The sequence below is a fragment of the Anabrus simplex genome, chromosome 9 (genome assembly GCF_040414725.1).
Source record: "Anabrus simplex isolate iqAnaSimp1 chromosome 9, ASM4041472v1, whole genome shotgun sequence".
NCBI lineage: Eukaryota > Metazoa > Arthropoda > Insecta > Orthoptera > Tettigoniidae > Anabrus > Anabrus simplex.
In genome coordinates, this window is record NC_090273.1 from 95405440 (window position 1) to 95422616 (window position 17177).

A 17177-nucleotide genomic window follows, 5' to 3' on the forward strand; every position below is an offset into this window, starting at 1 on the left:
TTAGTATATCATATAAGGCTAAAGAATATGTTAAAAATAGTTAATTCGTTGTAATTAAATAGTCGATATATTGTTTAATCTTCCCTTATCTAATATTTCCTTTCGTACGGTTATTTTACCACAGAAACCACAATCCTTTAGCTTATGTGGCTCATGTTACCGTTGTATTCTCCCTTTAAAATATTTACCCTGGATTCCTATTCTTAATTACGCAGTCTGTCGCTGGAAATATTTTCTGTGTCAAGAGCTCATAATTAGCGAGGTTCAGTTCGGATATCAAAAATATCCACCATGATTAAGAAATATGATTAAGAAATACATTTAACGATAAGAAACAACTTTATAGCTTGTCGTTAATAGAATTTTAAGCTTTAGACATTCCTTTTCACATTTTAGAAACAATAATGCCAATGCATTTTTTCAGGTTTCCCTTCACTGGAATATTTCGCTTCAAAATGTTCCAATACTCCTTCTGATAAAACATCGAACGTGAAATATATATATATAAAAAAACCAAACCAAACCAAACCCCATGGCACTACAGCCCTTGAAGGGCCATGGCCTACCAAGCGACCGCTGCTCAGCCCGAAGGCCTGCAGATTACGAGGTGTCGTGGGGTCAGCACGACGAATCCTCTCGGCCGTTATTCTTGGTTTTCTAGACCGGGGCCGCTATCTCACCGTCAGATAGCCCCTCAATTCTAATCACGTAGGCTGAGTGGACCTCGAACCAGCCCTCAGGTCCAGGTAAAAATCCCTGACCTGGCCGGGAATCGAACCCGGGGCCTCCGGGTGAGAGGCAGGCACGCTACCCCTACACCACGGGGCCGGCACGTGAAATATACACGTCAAAAATATTTTAACATAGCCTGTACTCTAGACTGGATTGTTATCCTCATTATTATTATCCTTATTATTATTAATATTAGAATTAGTAGTATTAAATAAAACCCCTCTGTGGCAAATGTAATTTTGCATATTAAAACAAGCGCTAACCAACCAGACGCCCTGCAGGTGTATTGGAGTGTACCGTGTCGGCATGATACCATTCTCAGTCGTACTTCTTGCTATCCTAGACCAGATTTGCTGTTACTTAGATCAAGTAGCTATCTTCAGATGATTTCATGAAGTCGAGTGAACTCATTTCTAGTCCTAAGTACAAGATAAAAATCCCTGGAATCGTCCCAGGGACATATAAATAAGAGGTAGGCATGCTAGCACTATATCACGATGTAGTTATGCATTCTTTTGTAAATAAATAAATAAAGATCAAAGATTACGTATTTATTTCTCTTGAGCATTATGTATTAAATTCTACGCTGATTAAATGTATTTATCCCGTATAATCGTTCCTAGAGCATAAAAAGTACTGTTGATGTGGAGCGCTTTTTTTCTTGTCTATTGTCTGAATATTTCTCCTGTAACGGAAATGCTTTTCCATTTTTCCTTCTCAAGAAAGGCCCTTGATAAGTTTTCCTGTTTATATCAGTCGATGGATTTATGAAACCTTATAATATTGTTATATCTCTAATAATTTCATCAATATTGAGGAGTGTAATCTCCGTGGAGATTGCTGTGCATATTTCTTCAGCGTTTCCGGTTCTGAACCAGACGTTCCAGATATTCCTGTTGATTAGTTTTATGGTGTTAGACCAACACGTAGGAGCACAAAGGCGCGCTTTCTTGCCAGGGTGCTTTCAAGTGATGAGCTTCTCTTAAGGTCTCCTCTTCATGTCGGAATAAATGGCCAACGAATTTGAGAATATTATCGACTGGCTGGTTTTGATTTAAGCTTCTTCAGAATAGAATTCTTTGTGTTGAATGCTGCCCAAGGAATATGGAGCGTTCTTCTCTAATGCAATATTTCATAGGAGTCAATTATCTTCAGATATGCAGCATAATGAATCCACGTCCCTGTCCCGTAGATGAATGCTGAGGATGCTATTCTCATTTGTAGTTTTATAGTAATGGAGCGATCCTTCCTTAAATGGGATAATTGCGTCATGGTTTTCTAACTGTATCAATTCTCCTGAGTCAGTATCATAGTTCTCCTTGTTAGAAATGATTGAAATAATATTTCTGTAACAGGAACAAAAGCATTCTGGTTAACAAATTTGCGCTGTCAGTTACCGTCATCTTGGATTTTTTCATATTAATTTGCAATCTCATCTTGGTACTCATGTATTACACTCGAGTGAGGAGCTCTCTTATCTCCTTTCATCTAGGGTGATGAGCGCAGTGTCGTCTGCATACTGAAGATTCGAGATCTTTCGACCATCGACAGGAAATCCACTCTATTTATAAAGAGAAACTCTCATTATGGGTATTAAAAACTTTGTAACAATATGTGTCCTTGGCGGACAACTTTCTTTGTCTTAAACCCACCAGACATTTTACGATTAATTCTGACAACTGTTTTGTTTTCATCATAAAATTTTTATCAAGCAAATGAGATGGGTAGGTACTCCTCTTTCCAACAGGACTTGTTCCATCTCAACCAGTTGAAAACAACATTATATTTGTTTCTAAAAACTAAGTTTTTTCGAATTTTTCATTTCGATTCACTAAAGACTCATTTACTCTTAGTTGCTTCGTAACCATTTTATACTTGATGTATGAGTAGGTAGGATTTAACTATATCGCACCATTTCCATTTTCTGTCTATGCAACATAAGTTTCAAACATATTTAGGCTTCGTGAGAGGTGTATCTAGCATGCTAACATTGAAAGTAACAGGAGGAAAGAGATCATTATTCTATAATACCCATACCTTATAATAAAGCTAATTTACTAACGATAAGAACAAAAAAATCCACCTTCTCCAGTTTTCTGCGTTTTCAGTTGTACTGGAAATCTAAATAATGAAAAATGATTATAAGCTAAAACTCTCAGTTTGGGCTTCATTTCTGTTCTTTCTTACCCCAACCGCACTAGCAAACTAAAAGCTCGGATTATATCAAAAGAATGCACGGGTGCCCGCATGAGCATAAGTGATTAATGGCATAGCTGGTCTTAAAACTTGCACAAACGTAACTTCTTGACAATTAAAGCTTTCAGATTAGGCGCCGGGAACCGAGTCTGTATGACTGCCAACCCGGATCTCTCGGTGACTCGATTGTCTGTCTGTGTAAAATGAGAGGCTGACTGAGACCGTTCAGGCTCCTTCTTCAGGTGACTGCTGTTCAGTTTTCAAATGTGACAATCCTTGGAATTCTATCTTCGGAACTACATGGATTAATTACTTTCAAAAACGCGGAACGGGGTTGAGAGGCCGTTACATTTTCTCTGAGTAGAATGTTATAACCCGAGAAAGTTGACATGAAGCAGAGAAGTTAAGAAACAGAAGGAGGCGAGTATGGTTTTATCCTGCGATTCATCAAATATTTCTTCCACGTTGCAGAATATCACCTCTGTAATCTGTACTTAAGCACCTTGTTTAGAACAACGCGTGTTCTTCAACGCGTTATGGTCCTGGATAGCATCAACATCGAAATAACGCACATTATATTCGTCATTGTGAACATTCAGACGTTACTAACATCCTTGTGAGAGACTTTCTGACTCGTCACCAAGAAGGGAGTGTCGGGGAGCGACACATGTTGCCTGTAGGCCACCTGGCCCGAGTCACAGGTAGCCTAGTCTGAAGGGGTCGAGGAGGGTTCCCGTCATCCCGATTCGACTCGTGGTGTCTATTCTGAAAGGGATCTAAGCATTTTAATACCAACATATTATCAAATACTAAACAAACTGCCCGTAAGTTCCAGTTAGAGGCAATTGTCTAGTGTTTCTTCAATCTCATTTCCTTCCTGATTGAAGTCTCCTGCGGGTGCCCATGCTGGGAGATTTTAACTTTTTTTCGATGGCGATTCTAAACATTTCACCCGTAACGTGAGAAGGCAACTCTCGTAGGAGAGAATGTCTCAGTCTAAAAATTGTACCTTCAATCCTTGCCGTAAGGCCTGCCACATAAAAGCATCATTTACAAAAATACTGACATCTTTTTGTTGTCATGTAATACAAACGGTATACAATAGTAAGGTATGGAAATGTTCTGACTATAACTTCTGCACGACACCGTTGGCGGTGATACTTGTAGTCGACGGTATCGTTTCTACTAGGACAGTGTCTGGATCGGAATTGCGACGGCTCGGATCATCATAGTGAACAGGTAATAGAGGTCCCGCATGTTCCTGTAGAAAGAAAACGTTAGTGAATTAAACGGACACTGGAAAAATGACAGCAATCATGGTAGGGCAACAAAAACTAAGGAAAGAGTGTGGTGTGAGAATTATTCTCAAAATTTAGGTCCGTTTTGAGAGCAGATTATTTTCACATAATAGAAACCCTAAATATCTAAGACATATCCTAGACATAGCTAGTAAATTCATCTTACAGAAACTCTGTGGGACTACACGTGGTTCATCAGCTTTATCACTGAGAAGTTCTGTTCTTGCTAGAGTACCGTGGGGCAGAATACTGTGCAGCAGCCCGGATTATCAATATTCACACCAGGCTTGTTGACATTCAACTTAACTAGATCATGTTCATTATCACAGGGACAATTAGGAACACAACAACTTTCTGCCTGCCCATCCTTAGCCATATAGCACTCCTATTTCTGTGACGTGAATGTGCTCTAACAAGACTTTTCCATATGAAGTATTTATTTAGCGTATGGCTGGCATTACATCATGAGCTTACTTCCAACTGAGTATCCAGAGTACTTAATAATCCAGAGTCAATAAATAAATAAATAAATAAATAAATAAATAAATAAATAAATAAATAAATAAATAAATAAATAAATAAATAAATAAATAAATAAATAAATAAATAAATAAATAAATAAATAAATAAATAAATAAATAAATAAATAAATAAATAAATAAATAAATAAATAAATAAATAAATAAATAAATAAATAAATAAATAAATAAATAAATAAATAAATAAATAAATAAATAAATAAATAAATAAATAAATCTCTTTAGTCTCGTGCTATAATTAAAATACAGTAATTATAACAAAATTTTGTAGAATATGTTTATAAAATAACACATGGTGCTTTTAAAAGTATTTCTTATTCTGGTGTGGTTATGATATTCGTTGCTATGGATATATGCTAGGGAAATAGAGTTGTCAAACATAATTTGTTATTTAAGTAATGAACGTAGGTTTTCGTGGCTCATAGTATTAACGTAAATAAATAAATGATTACTAGATTAAAGCCGCTATGTTTATTTAATGAAGGCGAGATTTCAGCTAAATTGCATTGGCCTTCATCAGGGCAAGTTAAATTATGCTTCGGACAGTGAGCAAAGAAATTCAAAGAAACGTGGAAGTCATGGCCTTACGATCCACGGCCTACCCCACTGATAGGACTCAAGGATCGTCGTGCTGTAATTCACCGCCCTCTGTCGACGGTTTCGTGAGCGCGTCCCGCTGTTCCATGGTGGTGTTATGCATGTATTTCTGCAATACAGGTCTCCATGTATTTCTTGAAGTCGTCTTCCCTGTTGATGTTATTTGGGCGCAGCTCTATCTCTATGGCTTCTCTTACCAGTCGAGAGTCAATAATAAAAGGACTTCGATTTCGATGCCCTCTACTACAAATCGCACATACTATGACTAAAACCAGTAGAGCAATAGATCAATGGTCAAAAATCTGACAGACGTGTGATACCCCAAGCTGACCTGTATCTCAACGACGGAACCCGGCTTTGGAAAAACACCTCAAGATTAGGCCCTTCCTTAATAAAACATGGGCAAACTGAGGAAGATGCACCGAATCTTTGTTTAAATTGAGTCCGACATTCTTACCAGCTGTGACTGTAATGCTGAACGTCAGACTGTTCAGCTTAGCGTCCAGACGTAACCTCTATGAGCGTTCCCTTGATGATCAGTAGGAGTTCCCGTTGGGAAAAGACGAATCATTTAAATATATTTTCATTTTTTTTGCTAGTTGCTTTACGTCGCACCGACACAGATAGGTCTTATGGCGACGATATTTTCAATTTAGATGTGTGTGTATAATATTTCTGAGTAGTGTAATATGAACATAAACTTAGTTTGGGGTATTTATAAGTACTCTGAATACTCAGTTGGAAGTAAGCTCATGATGTAATGCCAGCCATACGCTAAATAAATAAATAAATAAATAAATAAATAAATAAATAAATAAATAAATAAATAAATAAATAAATAAACAAATCTTTTTATTCTCGTACCTTAATTAAGATACAGTAATTATAACACAATTTTGTGGAATATGTGATGAAATAAAAGTGTGAAATAAAGTATTTCTTATTCTAGTATGGTTATGATATTAATTGCTATAGATATATGCTAGGTAAGCAAAGCTGTCAAACAGAAATATATCCTCCCATTTCACTCAACGTCTAAAAAGCTCCAAGAAAAATCACGTGCAAAAATTGGTTACTGGTGCACATTATAACGGTGTAAAAAATCTGCTCAAAAAGAGATGTTTAGAATTTCAGGTCATTTACAATTAAAACTGGACGAGTCCCTGTCAGAGATTTAAATTTGGTAGGGGGACTGGTATGTCGTTGAGAAGGTATGTACAGCTCACATGCCTTGGGGGCTATGCCTGAGAAGAGCCATATGCTACATGAATTAAGAACCCAGTAGCAACAACTGTCTCACACAATAATTCGTCTTTTTATATGCTCCGGAGTGCGCACAATATAGCAGTTCATAAAATTCTAATCCTAGGTTTCAGTACTCCTCTCCAAAAATTTATTTTAACATTCTGAATTGTCATAAGCACTCCACTGCTAAATGGAGAAGTTGCCCATCCCCTTGCATTGAAAATTACCGTATATGCTGCAACTAATGGTAATACTGTATACATTGATTGCAAGTAAGTTGGTTAGTTAAAAGTGTGGTAATTGGTAAGGTATGTAAAAAAAAAGCATTTTAGTGTGGTGTCAAATTGTTGGATAAATGTAACTCTAATTAATTTTGTTCTACATATAAGAGGAGCCTCCGTGGCTCAGGCGACAGAGCGACGGTCTCTCGCTACTGGGTTCCGTGGTTCAAATCCCGGTCACTCCATGTGAGATTTGTGCTGGACAAAGCGGAGGCGGGACAGGCCTTTCTCCGGGTACTCCGGTTTTCCCTGTCATCTTTCATTCCAGCAACACTCTCCAATATCATTTCATTTCATCTGTCATTCATTAATCATTGCCCCAGAGGAGTGCGACAGGCTTCGGCAGCCGGCACAATTCCTATCCTCGCCGCTAGATGGGGGCTTCATTCATTCCTGACCCAGTCGAATGACTGGAAACCGGCTGTGGATTTTCATTTTCATACTTATAATGAAAACAGATAATGTACGTAATATGTATCTATTTAAAATATTGTATTATATTCGACAGATATACCACTTCTATCTTTTATTTTTATAATCTGCTTTACGTCGCACTGACACAGGTCTTGGACAGAAAAGGGTTAGGAGTGGGAAGGAAGCAACTGCGCCCCAGCATTTGCCTAGTTTGAAAACGGAAAACCACCGGGCTGCGTGGCTCAGACGGTTGACGCAGTGGCCTTCTGACTCCAATTTGGCAGGTTCGATCCTGACTCAGTCCGGTGATATTTGAAGATGCTCAAATACGTCAGCCTCGTGTCGGTAGATTTACTGGTGCCTGAAAGAACTCCTGCGGGACTAAACTCAAGCACCTTGGCGTCTCCTAAAACCGTAAAAGTAGTTGGTGGGAAGTAAAGAAAATAACATTATTATTATTATTATTATAATAGAAAACTACGGAAAAGCCATCTTCAGAACTGCTGTGTCCCAAATTCTGGATAGTCGCCACACTTAAGCGACTGCAGCTACCGACCTCGGTAAACTTGTTGTGTTCTACGTCGGCGCGAATAAGGTTTGCTATATCACTGGTGGTTTTGAGCGTGGCGAACAAACCTTCGGTGAAACCGATACGCATGGTCTTCATTGCCAAGTAGAGGACGCGCCGGGGCTTCACTCCGCGTCTGTATCGTATTCAAGTTTCACCCGTAGCCATCATAAACGGAGTAACGTGCTTGATCTTGAATGTACACGGTTCACCGAGGTGGACAGTTGAGAACGCATGTTCGTCGATACAACAAACTGATCGGTTTCTGTGCCCTGCTCGGTGCGATATCTAGATACATTTTCTCCATCCATATTAGAGTGTGTTGCTTAGCAAGAAGCAACTCGTGTAGAAATTCGTTATAACCGAGGGAGTTGGTCATACGGTTAGCAGCTGTGAGCTTGCATTCGGAAGATAGTGGGATTGAATCCCACTGTTGGCAGCCCGAAGTTTGTTTCCTGTGGTTTTCCATTTTCACACCAGGCAAATGCTTGGGTTGTACCTTAATTAAGGTAACGTATGCTTCCTTCCCACTTCTAGCCCTTTCCTATTTCCTCGTTCCTCCATGGAAAAAATCAGAAATAATTAAAATCCGAAATCACTCACACCTTTCCCACCCATCTTCCTCTATCCACACATCTTCTCCAACCGGCCCGCATCTCCTGGCCAGAGAGAGGGCGTAACCCTTTAGGTGGCCCGCCTCACCCCCTCAGGGCGAGGAACGAAAAATGTTCAAGAAAGCTGTACAGTTATGACTGGTAGTGCACTGAGGACAAAGTCACTAAAATATTGAAAGTTCATTAATCAAAGCAATTTGTTAAAAAATAAAAAAATCTTTATCATCTAGAATCGAACTAAGAGCTTGCGTTCTTATAGCAACGTACAGATGACGCTACTGACCTAATATACACAGACGATGAACATTGGTTGCCATGGTTACAATGGTGTCGGGAAACGTATGACGCTAAGTCCAGATATACCCCAACTCAAAAACATGTTACTGTTAAAATTTTAAAGAGAAGTACTGAAATCTGGAGCGCTATTTTACTGAACCTCTTTGTTTTATATACTATACCAATTTCAGTTATGCAGTGTCAGTACCTGGATGATGGTGGTGTTAGAGGCGGACAGCTGATCACGTGACAGATGCTCCACGACGGCAGCGGCGTAACAGTCCCCGAGCATGTTGTTAGTGGTACGCACTCGATCTCTAGAAACAAACAAATGTCAGTATGTCAGCACAGAACAACAAGCCCCTTCCATATGAAAAAAAAAACCCACAATGTATCTATGTTGTAACTAGGTTCATATACCAGAAACAAGCAAACAAAAAACAAAAAATAAGAAATTATACATTGTAACAAATGTATGTGAAAATCAATGTAAAACCCCTCCATAAAAAATCCGAAATAAATAAAATGAAATCCACAATCGTCCTCCTCTGTGGTGTGGTGGTTAGTGTGATTAGCTGCCACCCCCAGAGGACCGGGTTCGATTCCCGGCTCTGCCACGAAATTTAAAAAGTGGGACGAGGACTTGAACGGGGTACACTCAGCCTCGGGAGGTCAACTGAGTAGAGGTGGGTTCGATTCCTACCTCAGCCATCCTGGAAGTGATTTCCCGTGGTTTCCCACTTCTCATCCAGGCAAATGCCGGGATGGTACCTAACTTAAGGCCACGGCCGCTTCCTTCCCTCTTTCTTGTCTATCCCTTCCAATCTTTCCATCGCCGCACAAGGCCCCTGTTCATCATATCAGGTGAGGCCACCTGGGCGAGGTACTGGTCATCCTTCCCAGTTGTATCCCCGATCCAATGTCTCACGCTCCAGGACACTGCCCTTGAGGCGGTAGAGGTGTGATCCCTCGCTGAGTCCGAGAAAAACACCAACCCGGGAGGGTAAACAGATTAAGAAGAATAAGAATAAGAATAAGAATAAGAATAGGAAATCCACAATCACTCAGACCTCCCCCACCCATCTTCTTATATCCACACATCCTACCCAACCAGCCCGCATCTCCTAGCCAGAGAAAGGGCGTAACAATAAGATACAGCCAAACTTTTAGGACACATTCCGCACACATAGAAGAAGAAAATATGTTAAATGGACATGGGTACGGAAACGCTTTATTTCCATGTTAGGGCTCATTTTCTACAACTCTACATAGTACATTAATCATTGTAAACGCACAGGAACAGAAGTTAGTAGCATATAACATGAAACGAACAAAGTGCCATCAGGCACCAACCTGTTATCGCAATGAATCCCGGTGCAAGATGCAGAAGGTCTTCGCGCCCGTATCAATGCTGACGAAAGGCATTTTGAACATTTTATGTAAAAAAAAGAGTTTCATGTGCTATGCTGGCAAGTTCTGCTCCGGTTTCTTTCCGGTCGGCGCAGCGCAGCGGGTAGTCAGACGAGCACATGGCAACTCGCTGAGCTTGGGGCCGGGAGAGCGCCCATGTGAATTGCGTGTAAATAACAAGCACACATAATAATGCATAATGAAAGTAAAGTAATTTCTCACCTTGTCACAGAAAATGTTGAAAATCTCCTCCACCTGCATCTACACATTTCTGGCTTCATCTAAAGAAATTGCCATTCATACGCATTAGTTCATCTACTTCAATTTCTCTCGTGATATTTTGTTTGAGTTGATCTAGAATATGAGGGCTTGTTGCATAAACCTTATTTTTCAATTTTCCCATAAATAAACATCGTAAACCGTAAGATGTGGGGATCTTGCAGGCCATAATGGTTTACTAATTACTCTGTTAAAATTTCCTCAATTAAACTTAATGACTCGTTAGCCGTAGGCGCGGTTGCCGAGTCTTGCTGGAAATATCCAGACTGGCATTCATTGTCCGTCAATTGTTAAAAAATGGTAAGAGAATGTCATTCCTATATCTGTGCCAGTGATTTTTTCAAAAAAAATATAGGCCCTATTATCCTGTCTGCAGTTACTGCCGCCAACACTCCCATTTTCACATGTCTGTCTTGTAGTATAGTTAGTCATGGTGGTCTTATGTGACACCCCATCTCCTTCTCTCCATTCCTCTCCGTGCCTGACTTTCAATTAATGTCCACTGTGTCTCTAACTTGCTACAGATCCCGTCTGATCTCATGACAAGTCCAGCCCAGTTCACATTCAGAGATTTTGTTTGAATGAAGGCATCCTTCATTCTTGACTTTCTAAAGTATTTTTTTTTCGGTTGTTTTAGCCAAAGAGCCATGCTACAATTTTTTCTGTTGGTTTTGTTTTACTTCCCAGGTCTTTGACAAACTGATGTGATATATGATATAAGTCAGGGCCTCTCAGGGTGCATGCGAATGGTGCATGCACTGTGCACGGTGAAAAAGACGACTTGGTTTGGTTGACCAGAGAGCAGACCCCCACTCCTCGATTTGGAGCAATAGCGCTTACTCTCTGTTTCCTCACGCCTGTCTCGCTCGCTCCGCCTGTCTCCCTCTGCCCCACTTGCGCCGTAGCGCTCCAAATCCGGGCTGAGTTGAGCCGAGTATAGCCGAGCTTAGCCGAGTAGCCCAGAGATGAAGCGTTGATCCGAGCCATGCCGAGCGGCACCGATGCACAGTGCATGGAGCTCTTGCGCCTCGATCTGCACGCGTGAAATTTTGGGCGTTTGAGAGGCCCTGATATAAGTGATCACGACACTGTTTTATTCACAGTTAAAAATAAATATAGTATAATGGAAAGTTGCAAAAGTAGAACTATTAAGCAGTACTACAGTAAATGGCTGATGATAATAATAATAATACAAATAATAAAACGATAAATACATTTCCACGAATGGCGTTGACGGCACAGGAAAATGACGTAGAGGAAAATTACCGGTAAACTAGCCAATCCATTAAATACTCATTGCACAACCAGGATGTAATTTACAAAACAATTAAAATACGTTAATAACAATAATAACATTAATAGAAAGCTAAAAAGTACAATTGAAAGTAGCCGTTGACATCACCGGAACATTGCATAACGGAAAGTTACCGACAAACCCCGTATCTACCCAATGAATGTGCGCCTCGAGCTAGCAGTTATTAACTTCCCTAAGTAATTTTCAAACTGAATTTTCAAAACTACATATCATTCGCAGTACTTACACGAACCAGTCGATCGCGAAGAGGAGTGATACGTCCTGCGTTGGAGCATCAATGGTGGCCAACACCATGAATATGAGGACGAGAGCAGCACTGGGAACACTAGCTGAGGAGAAGCTAGCGGCTGTGGACGCCAAACTGAAATAATAATAATAATAATAATAATAATAATAATAATAATAATAATAATAATAATAATAATAATAATAATAATAATAATAATAATAATAATAATAATAATAATAATTAGGGCACGGATGTTTAAGCAGTAATAGGTTAGAATGCAAACTTACTGAAGCGAGTAACAAGTAGAGTCTATCTACACGACAGTAATGTTAAGAGGTTTGCATAAATATTAGGGGTTCGGCCATTCGAACCCGTAATGTTTATGCAAACCTCACAGCATTACCGTCGTGCGGGTAGACTCTACTTGTTACTCGCTTCAGTAAGTTTGCATTCTAACCTATTACTGCATAAACATCCGGGCCCTAATAATAATAATAATAATAATAATAATAATAATAATAATAATAATAATAATAATGTCAAAAAAGCGTATGATTCAGTGGATCGTGAGACACTTCTAAATATTCTAAGGGAATTTGGAGTCGACGATAAGCCGCTAGCACGAATACAACAAAATCTCACTGGCACGCACTCCCAAGTGAAGTTGCTTGGTGAGCTGTCGTAACCGTTTGACATAAGAACAGGCCTGAGGTAGGGGGATGGTCTCTCCCCACTCCTGTTCAATTGTGTTCAGGAGAAGGTAATCAGAGCCTAGAGAAAGTGTTGACCGAAAGTGATCTTCACAATGGAGTGAAAGTGGGATGTAAAAACACAGGCATCATTTTTGATGGTTTGGCTTTCGCTGGGAGCAAAAACTCTTCAGGCGGCAATAAAACAGGTGAAAATTCTTCAAGAAATAGTTGCAAACTCAGGCTTATGGATCTTTTTGAAAAGACCGAATATATGGTTTCTGAAAAGAAAGACTGCATTCACAGGATTGCCCGGAGGACCATGAAGTTTAATTACCTTAGCGAGATTATTACCCCGAATGACAATAAAAAGGAAGCACTAGGGGAGAGAGCAAGGAGGATGGAATTGGCATTTAAAATGAACTATGACACTTACAGATCCAAATCCACATCCTACCAGGCTAAAGTGAGGCACTACTGCTTAGTATTAAGACAGGCATGCCTTTACGCTGCAGGAACACTAGCAAAAATGGGAGATATGTCTATTGAGAAAAAGAAATGGGAAGATTTTGGGTTGTAAGTAAGTGTCGGAGTGTTTTGTATCCAACCTGAGGTCAAACAAGGAACTGTGATGAGAGTCGAAAAGATCACCACCGTTATGAGGAAACTAAGGTTAACCTTTTAAGGCCACCTGAAGAGAATGAACCCGAAGAAACTGGCGCACAAATTGCTTACTTTAAAGGAAAAAAATTAAAAATCTCACCCCTGCTGGCTGAAGGAAGTACGCAGACATCGGGTAAATGATATAAGACAAGAGGACATAATGGAGAGGACCATCTTCAGGAAATAAATAGCGGGGTTGAGGAATGATCCAGAGAAAGAATCTGCTTAACCGCGGAACATTTCAGCGGGAGAAGGGCTGAAAAGAGTGTGACGTTGAAGAACTTTTGGTTACAATGTAAGCAAAAGTGTGTAAGCCTAAAAAAGAAAGGCAAGTAGTTTGTGTAACTGAAGTCCACAGCTGCCTGTATCGATGTAAATAAATAAATAAATAAATAAATAAATAAATAAATAAATAAATAAATAAATAAATAAATAAATAAATAATAAATCATTAACAACGATGACGAGGTTTATTATTTCCCGTCGCGCACATTGCAGCACAGTACATCTTCTACAGTATTGAGAGATACAACAGTGACTGCAGTTTATTCAACATGTTCCTGGACAATAACGGGGACAGTAGACGCTACTTACCAGACTGTGAGCACTTCTCCGACGCCGAGGCTGATCTCGTTCATCTGCGCGATAAAGATGGATGCCACCGCTACGAAGAGGGCAGTTCCGTCCATGTTGATGTTACACCCCACTGGAAGCACGAACCTGGAAACTCGCGGGTCCACATTTACCTTACGGTCCATGCAGCGAAATGTGACTGGAAGCGCGGCGGCTCTGCGGATGAACACAATCAGGATGTAAATAAGAATTTGACCTTTAAATACAACAACACTCATGTGGTAAAACAGTTCAAGTAAGGTGGTGTATGACAAAATTAACAGAAATTCACCTTGGGTCAGACAATTTAGAGCCAGTTTCACGCAGTTAAATGCATATCAAAGAGAATGGTCAGAGACAATGCCACCAACAAAATTTACTTTCCAAAAATGCGTTCTGAAATCTTGAGATGCTTATCGAGATTCTGAAGGTGATCGGAAGAAGTGTTATCTAGAATTTGTACAGAACTAAACCTGAGGGCAATGAAAAAAGAAGCAACCATCCAGAAAAGAGTGAGCTAGGGTTGCATTACATCCACCCCTTCTTTTCAATATACAGAGTGCATCATAACTCTACCGACAAAAATATCAGGGATGCTCTTCTTGTTATGCTAAGAAAGATGGTGCAGTCGGATTGGTGGAGAAAAATGTTTCTTTTCGAGAAAATGTGGTTAGTTTGTTACATCCGGGCGTGCAATTCAAGTTGACGAACTCGCCGTATTTTATGCCAGAGAGCCAGCCACTGCCTGTAGCTGTGCATCAGAGTAGGGAAAGGAAGGGAGGGGAAGTGGGAAGAGGAAGACAGAGATAATGCTCGGTGCAAATGCACAAGTTTCTCGTTCGTTTCGCATAGTCGCTTCCCAGCCCCAATAGGCAGTGTACAGTCTGTTCTGCACAAATTGACTACTATGTGAGCTCCGTATAAAGAGAAGATGAACATGTACCAAGAATATCGGCAGCTTTTCAGGTCGTTCCCGACACACCGCACGTCCTGAACATATTGAACATCTACTGTAATTAAACCACTGGGCGTATTGTTTCCTTACTTCAGTATTTCATTCCATTTACCATGTTGTGAGTGAAGGAATACACAATCGTGGGGCGTCAACATTGCATCTTCGAGCATGTTAAATAATTAAGAACGTTACTGTTACCAACACACGATAAGAGAAACGATCTGGTGCATTCCTTGACTGACAAGTGTGCCTTAATGACAGTGTATTCTGGTACTGTGTGTGTGCGTGTGCAGTTACGGCTGTTTAATAAACGAACTGTGGATATTGCCTGTAAGAGACACAGACAATCCTGTGTGAGTCGAACGAGGAAACCTATGCATAAACACGGAGCATCTTACACCCCATTTCCCCTCCCTTCCCACCCTCGACCAGCCTTCGAGACACCTCACATATGGACACTGTAGTTGTTTAAAAAAAAAGGCTTTCTGTTACCTAGTTGTTCGTTCTGATACTGACTTAGTCTGGTGGTATTTGAAGGTGCTCAAACACGCCAGTCTCCTGACGGTAGATTTACCACCGCCTAAAAGATATCATACTGGTCAAAATTCCGCCACATTAACGCTTCTGAAAACGATAAATATTTAGTGTAATGTAAAACTGTTTTTAAAATAGTGAAGGTATCAGTTAGTAGCAGGGAAGGGTCATGAGAGCTAGGAGGACTCTCGACATCCTAAGTCGAATACAGTTGAGGTCGAGAAAGAACTATAGTTGACCAATAGAAGTCATACAGGAAGGATAATGGGAGAAGTATGGTATAAGTACAGTACTGAATGTGGAAGAAATGGCAGGCCCTTCTAGGCTCTGTATTTGACAATACACGTCTGTATATTTATGCGACTCTGAGGCCAGGTTTTAACTTTCATTTAATAATAGAAACTTCAAGTGATGAGCTCTTTGTGAGCTGGGCCTCAGAGTAAGAGGCAGACTCGCTACCCACTGAACGCGGGACCACCACGACCACTACCGTTATTATTATTATTATTATTATTATTATTATTATTATTATTATTATTATTATTATTATTATTAGTGAATTCTCCCAATTTTGGAAGACGTTAAGCAAATAACCCAATCATTTCTTCTGTGAGTTCTTCTTGTTTTTCCAAAAATTTTCATTCTTTCCGAGAAGGCTTCCTTACATTCTTCCGACCACTTTGGTCTGTACTGTTTTTGTTGTGGTTGCTCTGATGCAGCTTCTCAGTTGTTTACCTTGTGTCTAAAGATTTCTCTTTCTAGGATGTCTGTTGAACTTATGATTGCGTTTTTGAGGTCCTTTAAAAGTTCGTTAAGCCAGGGTGTTGAGTTTTTAAGCGAGGTTACAAAATCTATTATCCTTTTTGTCAATCGACTTTCTGGTAATCTAGTCAGATGGCCGAAGGATTTCGTTCGTCTTTTCCTAACGTTAATTTCGATGTTTGAGAACTTTTCAGTTCTTTTGATTGATTGTAACCTGTAATCCTCATGGGTGTACCGTGCTCCTAAGATTTTCCTAATGATCTTCCCGTCTTCTTTTTTGATTTCTTCAAGTGAGTGACAATGTTTCACTTGCGTAAAGTAAAGGACTGTTGGATTTATGACTGTGTTGTGATGCCGAATTTTGTATGTCTTGACATGGATTTTTTGTTGTAGATGTTTTAGACTAAGCCTAATGCTCTTTTACTTTTTTGGAGATGAGTTTCTTGTGAGATTATTATTATTATTATTATTATTATTATTATTATTATTATTATTATTATTATTATTATTATAGGCTATCAGCCATGGCTACTTCGTTTCCCATTATTTTCCCGTGGATAGTACAGGATAATAGCCGATATTTGCGTCCTCCCATGATAGACTGAACAGTAATACATGCAGCACATTTTGGGTCATGGCTTACCAAGATGGTCTGCATATTTTAGGGTGCCACGTGATCAGTGTGATGGAATCCTAAGTCGTATTGCTTGGCTCTTGTGACCGGATTAATTGCCTCCCTTATCAAGAGCTTCTCAGTTGATCTTACGAGACTAACTGAACTGTGTTATAGCCATCAGTCCACAATGAAAATCCATGGGCTGTTCGAGAATGGAACAGGGGGCTGTCAGTAAGAGACAGACTCGGAACCTCCTCCCGCCATAATATTACTCGCTTACTAAATTTTCCTCTTTTTGATGGTTAATAACATTTCTGGACCGCCTCTGTGGTGTAGTGGTTAGTGTGATTAGC

General features: G+C 39.8%; 1 protein-coding gene across 3 annotated transcripts in view; it reads right to left on the reverse strand.

Moving 5' to 3' along the window:
- Positions 1-3995: 3995 nt before the first annotated feature.
- LOC136880953 (excitatory amino acid transporter) overlaps positions 3996-17177 on the reverse strand; it is a 273345-nt gene continuing 260163 nt past the window's right edge. For all 3 annotated transcript variants that reach the window (XM_067153499.2, XM_067153498.2, XM_067153497.2), the window contains 4 exons: positions 13940-14134; positions 11991-12125; positions 8969-9077; positions 3996-4189 (listed from right to left, as the gene is read on the reverse strand). In XM_067153499.2, the coding sequence (XP_067009600.2) occupies positions 4055-4189; positions 8969-9077; positions 11991-12125; positions 13940-14134 (574 nt within the window). In that variant the 3' untranslated portion in view covers positions 3996-4054. The remainder of the gene's footprint in view (positions 4190-8968; positions 9078-11990; positions 12126-13939; positions 14135-17177) is intronic.